We start from the raw sequence: 10,518 nt of genomic DNA on the forward strand, positions 1-10,518 counted from the left end.
GTGTTACCAATTCTTTTTTGACGTTGGCGTCGAACTCCATTCATTGATAAATCCATGTAGTGATGGATTTAGAGAAATTAGCATCGTGCTAAGCGACCAATAAAAGTAGAAGATAACTTGGTCGCACTGTCTCAGCGACAAAGTTTTCTGGAACATGTAGTAGAGGATTGATCCACTAAATCTGCTCGGCTCTTTTTATTCAGCGTTTGACCAGGCGTTTGACTTCATCCGGCCCGCTAGATCGCCTTGACTTTCTGTTGCTTAGACTGACAGACTCAGTATGTGCTAGCGAAAAGGCGGAGTACCTCTTGGATGAAGGAGTTTTTCGCATCTCATCTACTTCCAGTTTTCTTAGGTCTGTGATGCAGACTCTCCTACCTGCACCTTTTTTCATTTATTTGCTTTTGATAAATTATTAAAGTTTTTTGTTTTATTTCCCCTCCCCAAAAAAGCAATAATAATCGCAGAGCGTAGCACTTGAATTCTAAAGACTCTACCCAGCGCATCCTTTACCTACAGCTGCACCCTGTCTCCGCCCCACCCCGAGCGCCGGCCGTGATCCGGCCGGCCGGTTATTTATTCAGCGCCGCTCTGTTGGTTCTGTAGCAGACCGGCAGGCCACCGTTTACTGGCCGGTCGATGCAGGTATAGGTACCGGTGGCGGCGACTGGACGATAGCCGTGCTGTGCACACCCGGGTAGACGCTAGTAAAAAACATTGCGGGCCTTAGAAAGGTTATTGAACAACTCCGGACGTAAACAAAATAAAATAATAATAAAATGGGCCGAAGCCATTACTCACGTAGCTCGTACCTACCGATTAACTTATGTACAGTCTGTCTTAAAAGTACCGCGCAAAGTGACGGTGGATCCATCGAGCCTGACTGAGCAAGGGCCTGCTAAATTTGGGTAACCGAAGCAATGGACATCCTCGTCCATTCCCTAGGTCAATTGGTCGGTGACTTTTAAATTAAAACAGGCCCTTTCTCAGTCAGGCTTGGTGGATCCACCGTCACTTTGCGCGGTACTTTTAAGACAGACTGTACTATCGACTGGTAGGCTTTATGTAATGCACTCGAACCGTTTAATATTATTGTACTGAAAAGTGGGATGCATCGTACAAGTGCGACTTATATGCTTCCTCTCTAATTACCTCTTCTAGCGCATGTTTGCTGATACATCCATACGCCAGATCAGTCATCAAACAGATAGCAATTTAACTGAACCCCGTTGTCGATGCTTGGACTTTGATCGACGCCACTGCACTGCACTGCACACTCCCATAATGTTCCAGACACGTCGACACTGACCTCGATAACCTACGTGCCGACTTCGCTGTACGTCGGACCGTCGGGAATCGAGTATTGATTCCGGATCGCGCTCAGAAGTGTTACCCGGCTGTCGATCCATGTACTCATCACTCGACGCATCACTAGACTCAGTATTAGAACCAGAGCCAGCTTTGTCAAGGCTGTATGCGTGCTAAGGAAAGATGATTGCATTATTGAATTACTTACTATTTGACACCAGTCAACATTTGAGCTATTAACATCGCTACAGACTAACTTGAGTGCAGAAACGCATATGCTTGTCAACGCACGTTGCAAGCACGTGCACAGTAGGGCACACGTGCCATGCCGTGCACGTAAACACACATATTTTGCTGGCACGCTGGCACTCGACTTCTAATTCTAGCATGCTGATGGCTCAATGACAACGATCCAATTCACAGAATAGGCTGTTGTTGCCTGGAATGCGGGAGTTTCGCTGAAATAAATGCCCTAAATTCCAACTGAATGACGCAGTCGCGCCGACTAACAGGGAATTCCTAATCGATCGTGTAGTTGGACCACTGCCGCTCTAAATATTGCACCGTTAGGAGGCGAAGTTTTGCTTTCATTGCTGCTGAATTGTAAAAGAATCGTCGGCTGGTGGTTGTTTGTAAGGACGCGGCCCAACTGCACCGATGCGTCGAATTGGCGTGGCACCGCCATAGGTACCGTTTAGTTGTTACTGGCCAAAGGCAGCTAACAAGTTTTGTCAATAAGGTATCCGAGTACCTTTTCTACCCAAAAGTATCCATTGCAAAGATACAGCAACATCATGAGTACATTCAAAATAGAATCAAACGGTTTGGTCTTTCACCATCGACCATCGCTTCCCTAGTTCAAACTTTTTTATCTTCGGCCGCGTCACGTCTCTGAGCTTCTTAACTTTCCTCCCATACAGGGGAAAAAAGACTGTTCCCCGGCTGCCCACAGTCGACTGGGCTGCTTCTTTCTGTGGATGGAATATCGACGCATCATATATGTTTACAATAGTTTTGCGGAAGTCATTGACGACGGCATGTTTATATACAGTTGTATTCACTCTAATATGTAACACCATTTCCTCCGGTAACAGCAAACCACCGATCACATACGAAGCTCCCGGCTGCCACGGACGGATCTAAATCACATTTGGACGGCATTTGGAGACCGACTGACTCAGTGAGTTGACCAGCAAAATCGCTCCTGTCTCTGCGGACATAGTTCCCACTCGACAAACTGCCTGCGCAAATCACGGACCAAACTGTCAGCTCGACATACAGGTTGGGCTGTCTGCTCGAGACTGGGTTCGGCTTTCGGTGTGAGATGCACGGGTCGACCTCACGAAACTCGACATACGAACTGCCTATTATTCTGAGATAGCTACCTTCATCCGTCCCTCATACGCCGACCTCTGAGCCCGTTGAAAGTTGAACGCGCCAGCTGCCGTCGCCCAGCTAATAGCTGTAATCACCCTCGTCATGGGAATTGCCGACATTCGATCTTGTCGGGTTTGACGTCTCTTTCAGCAGTGTTGCACTGAGCTCCAGGATTCCGATCTGGCCCGTCTTACCGCGAATATCTCTCTGAGCCCAACTTAGGAGCCCCAGTGCTCGATTGGGTCTGAAGCACCCCGACAGATGCTGGGGTGACGAGCTATCTCCTGCATTTCGTACTTTCCCTGTGCTTTCTCATGAGCATACTATATATGAAAGGATGAGATCGGCGCTCGACCCGATCGACTATAGCGGGATCAGCTTGTCAAAGTCTCGTTCGATGCTCGCCAGGATCTGCTGGTCTTGATGGTCGTATTCGGGCACCGTCATATTGCCTCCCCGAGCCCTGAAAGCAAACATAAACGGCAGTCAATAGCAGCATGTTGAGGATAACCACCTCAGAGGTGGATGGCTGTTGTTGCTTTCTTATTGGCATATTATCTTGCAAATGTCTGTGAATGCCTCCACGTGCATCATGGTTATCGTGGACTGCACTGGATTACAGGCAACATGAGTCTACAACATACTACATAGGCTGCATAATAGAAATATGCAGAATATGATGAAATATCATATTGCAGACTGCAGAGTAGTTGCGAGCACCGCACTTCAGATTCGCCAAGATATTACACCTCGGATTTTTGATAACTTCGTGCACTACACCGGGCTAGAAACCACTACAAGCTAGCGAGATAATGGCTGGTTTTCACACTCTGTGAACATCTGAGTGACACTATAATTGTGCACCTGGCACGTGCAGGGCACTGGCCGGTGGTGGCAACATGAACAACATCCGCTGCAATTTCACCGGTGAATTACGCGATGGAAGTCAAAGAAACGAAAGGCGTCAGCAATCGTAGAGCGTGCTGTTAGCGGATCGTGTCGTAGCTTTACTATTTATAAATGTGGGCTCGTGCATCTGCGCAGCGTGAAAACGAGCTAAAACGAATGATGCGAAGTGCTCTTATAATTTAACTGAATTGATACAATGTAACACATATGCGTGTTCATCATGAAGCTTTACGATGCCATGATTTCGTCGTTCAGAGATGTGACCACCCATTGACTCACCCAAAGTCCCTGGGTAGTCCAATGCTATCATCGAAGCCCGCGCCCTGAAACAGAACGACGGCATGTCAATTGTCAGGATAGCGGAAACGCAACGGTACGTCGACCTCGTGACCCGGACTCACAGGTCGGAACAGAGGGGTGGGGTAAGGTGGGGGGGGGGGGGGTTGGTAATAATACAATGACTGTCACGGTGCTGTAGGAATTGGTATCCGAATCGCTAGCTTGACTCCGACACCACCGAATCAATGCTCAGTGATCTGGTGACGGGAGTACTGAGTAGTAGGCATGTGACAGCTGAGAGGATAATGTCCATCAGCTCTGTCGTCGGAGAAATAACCGTCAGAGGAGCATCGGGGTCAGCTGGGGATTTACCATCGGCTGGATCCCCTGAGGGACTCTGTCGGCTTGATTTGATGATAAGTCCGCATAACTAAATCCTGCTTAACATGGAGGGAGACGAAATGTCAACAATTTGTACTAGATGGGATCGCGATAGCTCGACTTGGGAGAGTCGATGTTTGACAGGCTACAAACCTGATGAAAGCATATTTTTTTACGTAAGCTTGGAGAGTCACGTGTGTAAGCATCATTCTTTGATTTATTTTAAGCGTTTGCTGAAATGCCTGCTTCTTTGGGAGACGAGGCTTATTGATTGCCGTGCAAGGGAAGAACACCAAATCATAAATGGATTTTGATTGCCGATAATTTTTTCCCGAAAATATTCGGACGCTAATTTCACTTGTTTACAGTCTTTCATCCATATTAAAGCTGACAATATGCCAACAAGGATACAATCAATTCAGCCATGTAACAATAAGGATACTGCCTGTCGCCATCCCCCCTTCCGGGCAGTGGGGTGTTGGCCATTTATTGGTCGACTCGACAAACGGACACGTCACCGATCAATGCGAGACAAGAGACTCTTGGCACTTGACAGCAGCCGACATCCGGGTAGCGTTGCTGTCCTATTACACACGTATGACCCGCTGCCCATGATGGAGGGCTGACTGGGCAGAGATGTCAGGGTCACTCAGCGTCAGCTAGGGCGGAAAATGTGGCATATAGTCTCTCTAATAGAGATGATGCTGGGCAACTCAGTGAGGTAGAACGTTCCTTCCATTCTCTTATACAGTCTGGTGCATTTTGACTGTGCATTCTGACAGAAGGGTCGGTGATGTCAAGACATATTTTGTTAAGTGCTGGGCGCTGGCCATTGCAAACGGAAGCGTATTTTCTATTAAATTTCGATAAGACGGTGAATTTGCGTAAGCTACGTTGCTTTTTACGCTTCTTCCACCTCAGCATACAGCACATGTGCTTTATGAAACATTACTGCAGGGTAAGGAATATCTATGTTCTTTATGATATTCCCATGAGATTGAGAAGTAGTTCCGGGGCCACTACATTATACAAACAATGTACAGCCCCAGCGGCGGCCGTCGGATGGCATACCAACCAGCTGAGATCGAAAGTGGTCCGTTTACCGGGCGCGGCGCGATCGGTATAGTGAAAGACGCGGCACGGGCAGGGAGGCGAGATACCACTGAGTGCCCCGATGACGCAACAGGTGCTGGGTGCAGGGGCGTCGGCCGACGGCGGCACCCCGGCCTTTCTCCGGCGTCATAGGACGAGGGATAGGCCGGGCAGAGTGATGGGGAGAGGCAGGAGCCAGGAAGGCAGGTATTTAGAATCGCCAGGGGCGTTCAGACCGGTCCGAGCTGAAGTTACGTGGCGTTACGAAACGGACAGTTTATTTATATACTCTTCTGATGGGGATCTCAACGCGGAAGACTACATATAGTGACATAATACAGGGCGAGAAAGCTAGGTAGATCTGGAGGTAAATGAATTGACGGTATCTTACAGCGATTCGATTAGGAAAAAAGAGAAAACGGAGACAAGGAAATGCTCTTCCCTGAAAGTAAAAATGTGCTGATATTTAACCCTATTCCTGGCGGGCTCCGCCGGGACAAGAAACTGGCGGGGGGGGCCGATTCGGCCCCCCCTGAGATCTCGAGAACGAAGCAAGATAGCGACAAGCGGTAAACGGCATCGGATACGCACGGCCAAGATCTACAATTTTTACAAAGGTCATTTTCAGGTCAGGTCAAAGATGACGTCACAGGGGTCGAAAAAGTCAAAATGGCGGCGCTAGATATGGAGAGAGTTTTTCTCGAATAACGTTCGAATTAGTCAAGATAGGAACAAACTAAGGGCATCATCGTGATCCTCTCGTCAATCCGCATCGAATGATATATATGTTGACCTCGAAAGGTCAAGGTCAAAGGTTGACCTCAGGTCACGTGACCTCGAGGTCATCATGTATATCATTCGATGCGTCTTGACGAGCTGAACACAATGAGACCATCCACGCGTCTGTATCTTGTTCCTGTACGGAGTTATTGGCCAAAAACCTTTGGTGACCTTTGATGACGTCACATGACCTCACAGCTGCCCAACAGCAAAACAGACCTCAAGGTAGTGAAGGTTGATCGTATATGAAGTCATGTATGGTATATGGGGCCATTCCGACCCGTTTTAGTGGTAAAAACAGGGAGTTGATTTTTCCCCCATTGACTTATAATGGGGAGGTCGCGAAATTGACCTGACCTTAGGTCACCGATATCAAAATTCCGAGATATACAAATTGCACATACTGGTACCCTAACTAAACCCTGAAGAGAAGAAATTGATCGGTCAAAAACTCTAGCTCTGGCGTGATTGCAAACTTTTCTGAGGTAGCGTCACCAAACCGCCTCTGGTGACCTGACCTGAGGTCAGATCAACTCAAAATTTTCAGACATGTTGCGTAGAAGCCTTTTAGGAAAAGTCAGAAAATTTGAGCTTCCTAGCTCAACGCGTTTGGGAGATATAACCAAAAAACCTCAGGGGGGGGCTCCTGAGGCCCCCCCCCCCCCCGCCAGGAATAGGGTTAACTAGTTTCACAACACAGCATGAAGGTATAGAAATAGGTAGGTAATGGTTATGTAAGACAATGACAAACGTCACTTTGCTGAAACTCCAAAGTGTTCTAGCAGCGCATAGGTATCAATAGTCGACCGTCTTAATGTCGTGGTCCCCCACGTTCTCGAAAGCCTGACACCATCTATACACATGCATCAATCATCAATGTCAGGGTATCACTGGGTCGAAAAGGTCGCGACCTAGCAAAGACCAGCAACAATAGAGCACGGCCAACCAATGACGTCATTAGGTCACGTGACTATCGACCAGAGGCCCCGCGTGGGACAGCATCGGTAGTATCATGTCGTATACATAAGGGTCACGTGATTATCGAACGTTGGCCACCCGCGGGCCACCATCGGTAGTATCATGTCGTATACATAAGGGTCACGTGATTATCGAACGTCGGCCACCCGCCGGCCAGCATACATAGTATCATGTCGTATACAGGCCAACGACTAACGACACGGCAGGTACTGGACATGTAGTTTCGAAGAAGTGTACGACGCCCTTTGATGTGTTTTGGTGGCGGTAGCGCACCGGACAGCCGAGCACAACAGCACACGTCACAGTAGTCCGCAGTAGAACCCGGACGATCTGTGCAGATCTCCAGGGTTGTGAGATCTGTGACGGCGACAAGCGCGAAACTGTCCGGTCTCACTTTTCACACCTACCTATTGTGTATCGCCAACAGTGCGGAACGAGCGTGATCTCTGATAGCAGTCGGATTGATTGAGAATAGGTGATTCGGCTTTCGCAAATGCAAAAGGAAAGGAAATGGAAATTCTTTTAAAAGCCTGTCGAGTGCAGCACATGGTGAACGATGCATATTTTCTGCACATATTCGGCGTAAAGTGAATTCACAGGACATTATTTCTCAAATACCTAAATGTTCATGCCTAGATCTCAGAGACACTCATATTTAGCATCACACACTTACCTTATTGGCCTTTTTGAACTTTTCCGGATCGAATCCGTCTAGTGACACCTGAAACAAAGAAAGGCAATATCAGACTGGATTTGGAGTCATAACTTTCGTGTCCGATGCGCTGGCGCCGAAAGAGGGGTCCACCGCCACAAAATAGATGGTCGGGTGCTCACTTTTTCACATAGGCACTCTGCCATACGGATAATGGTGAAAGGCGTATTTTAGCCAATGGACAGCTTCCAGCCGACCCTTGTTAGGCTGGAAGTGGCAAGAGGGCGTAAGCCTTCTCCCGAAAATCTATCGAATCATCGGACTGATTTTCACGATGCAAATGCCATTGGCTAACTCTTTATATCCACACTGATTTCATTTCTATCCGTGTGTGTTACCGGTGCCCGGTGCCACCGCTGCCCCAGCCCGTGCCCTCGCGCGCCCACCTTCTGGTATTGCCAGTTTTCCTGCTGGCTGGCCGAGCGCTGCTCCCAGCTGAACGGCTGCGATCGGCGCTTCTCTCGGCTGGCGCGCGAGCCGCCGGAGCGCGAGCACGTGCTGCCGGAGCTCTGCTGCAGCGACTGCTGGGTGTCCAGCTGCTGCTGCAGCTGGCAGCTGGTCTGGCTGCTCTGTAAGCTGCTGGGGCTGCTGAAGCTGGAGCCGTCGCCGCCCAGCTGTCGGCCCACGATCCCCAGAGAGGTGAAGGTGGCGTCCAGCTCGTCCAGCTGGCTGCTGAGGTCGGCGGCCGAGGCAGCCCGTGTGTCCAGACCGACTCCTCCGCCGCCGGCGCTGGTGCCGGGCGCGTCGCGGCTGCCGGTCGCTGCCGCGCTGCGACGACTCGAACTCGCCGCGCCGCGCTTGGACACCGCTGCTGACGCCGCCTTGGCAGCGGGGTTTCGCCGAGGCGGTGACCGCTTCTGCTTTGGCGGCGGCGTGTCCAGACCGAACGAAGTCTCTGTCGGCTCATCACTACTGCTCTTGGACTCGTCAAATGTGTGCACCGTCCGCTGGCCGGGCTCGCCAGGTTTCGTTGACCCGGCGCCCATTGCCGACTGTCTCTCGAAGTCTGTCTCTGACCGCGCTAACTGGCTTCGAGGAGTCCAACAGCTGGTGTTGTGTAGGATGGCCGCGTCACTCGCTCACAATGTCAGGGACACCGCCGGCCCGCTGACCATGGCGTCTTACGGAGCGATATGTCACACGGAGTGGCGAAATCGCCGACAGTCAGATACGTTGCGAGACCTCGGGGCTTATCACACACCTGCTCGCGCTATATCGTCTCTGGGCTGACTACCATGTATCACCTACGCACTGAGCCTTCTTACAGTCCTGACTGCTCGCCCCAGGGGTCCTCAGCCCATACTGATGGCTTCTCACTACTTCTAGTCCCGATCACACACAGAATACGGACACCAGAGAAAGTTTAGGCACCGTAGTCTACGTAATTCACTCGACTTCACGTTCTTCTCAGCACGTCTCGCTGGATAACACGTCTGTCTCGGCTCTCAACAGCACGTCTCTCTAAACGTCACGTCCTTCTCGACACGTCTCTCAACTCACCACGTCTCTCCGAACCGCCACCCGCACGTTCCAGTCTGCCGCACGACCCAGCACGGTTGTGGCTCGCCTCCGACCTGTGCTGCCGGTGCACAGCGTCGGTGCCCGTGACGCGCACAGGTGGAGATCGATGGCCGCCCTCGACGTCGGCGCCGTCGCCTTAGTGCCGGTAACGACGGACCGATGCTGACCGTCGCCGGCCTCCTCCACCCGCCCAGGGGTCGGGTCATCGACCTTGGTGGGGGGGGGGGGGGTAGGGGAGGTGTAACGGAGAGGGGTCACTGGTCAGGATGCAACGGTGTTTTTCAATTTTCTGTGGGAGATAATTTTTACTTATGAGTCTACTGTTTTAAAGCTTTGATTAGCGATAAACAAAGGAACGTTTTATTAAATACTAATGAAATAAACACCGCCTGCAAAATTACAAATTTCTCCAGCTTAATAGTTTTTGGTACAGGGTGACACAAAAAAAAACGGTCATCACCAAATTTCGAATAACTTCGGAAGTTTTATTCAGATCATCACCAAACTTCGGCCACTTAAGGTCACACCTACTCGTATGTAGCAGACATCCACCAAGTTTCAAGTCTTCACTACGAATACTTTTAGTACAGTGTGTGTTTTACTGACGCTCCATAATGTGCTCGTGAGCGCCCCGGCGCTGCAGGGTGTAGGCACACTTGCATCCGGCGGGCAAAGTTGTCGATAACCCGATGGCTGTGCACTTTACAGAGTGCAATGGCCTTTGGAGACAGTGCTCAGGGGGTGTGCTACCCCTGAAACGTTATTCTTATCGGGTTATCGGCAACTTTGCCCGCCGGATGCAGGTGTGCCTACGCCCTGCAGCGCCGGGGCGCTCACGAGCACATTGTGGAGCGTCCGTAAAACACACACTGTACTAAAAGTATTCGTAGTGAAGACTTGAAACTTGGTGGATGTCTGCTACATAGGTGTGACCTAAAGTGGCCGAAGTTTGGTGATGATCTGAATAAAACTTCCGAAGTTATTCGAATTTTGGTGATGACCGCTTTTTTGTGTCACCCTGTATGAACGGTTTGTCAATGTAACGTACGTAATTAAAAACTGACGAATCACAATTAACATCTGGCGCACATTCGACAAACTTTACAGCCGTTTTGATGGAGTTGTTAGCTCTAATATTTGAAGTTTCGAAACGTTATCCAGGTTAATGGTAGGTTAGGTGT

General features: G+C 49.9%; 1 protein-coding gene across 1 annotated transcript; it reads right to left on the bottom strand.

Moving 5' to 3' along the window:
• Nucleotides 1-2,353: 2,353 nt before the first annotated feature.
• LOC122385980 lies at nt 2,354-9,397 on the bottom strand. The gene is made up of 4 exons (XM_043374736.1): nt 8,203-9,397; nt 7,778-7,825; nt 3,874-3,917; nt 2,354-3,148 (listed from the first exon to the last, which is right to left on the bottom strand). Exons 1-4 carry the CDS (start codon nt 8,800-8,802, stop codon nt 3,049-3,051), a joined length of 792 nt encoding a protein of 263 aa, XP_043230671.1. The 5' UTR covers nt 8,803-9,397; the 3' UTR covers nt 2,354-3,048.
• Nucleotides 9,398-10,518: the final 1,121 nt, after the last annotated feature.

Source organism: Amphibalanus amphitrite, unplaced genomic scaffold (assembly GCF_019059575.1).
Source record: "Amphibalanus amphitrite isolate SeventyFive unplaced genomic scaffold, NRLGWU_Aamphi_draft 000236F_arrow, whole genome shotgun sequence".
Classification (NCBI taxonomy): domain Eukaryota; kingdom Metazoa; phylum Arthropoda; class Thecostraca; order Balanomorpha; family Balanidae; genus Amphibalanus; species Amphibalanus amphitrite.

Coding starts and splice junctions, on each gene's coding strand:
- LOC122385980 (XM_043374736.1), bottom strand. CDS start 8,802: ATGGGCGCCGGGTCAACGAAACCTGGCGAGCCCGGCCAGCGGACGGTG. Junction 7,826..8,202: donor AAAACTGGCAATACCAGAAG/GTGGGCGCGCGA, acceptor TCTTTGTTTCAG/GTGTCACTAGACGGATTCGA. Junction 3,149..3,873: donor GGACTACCCAGGGACTTTGG/GTGAGTCAATGG, acceptor GTTTGCTTTCAG/GGCTCGGGGAGGCAATATGA.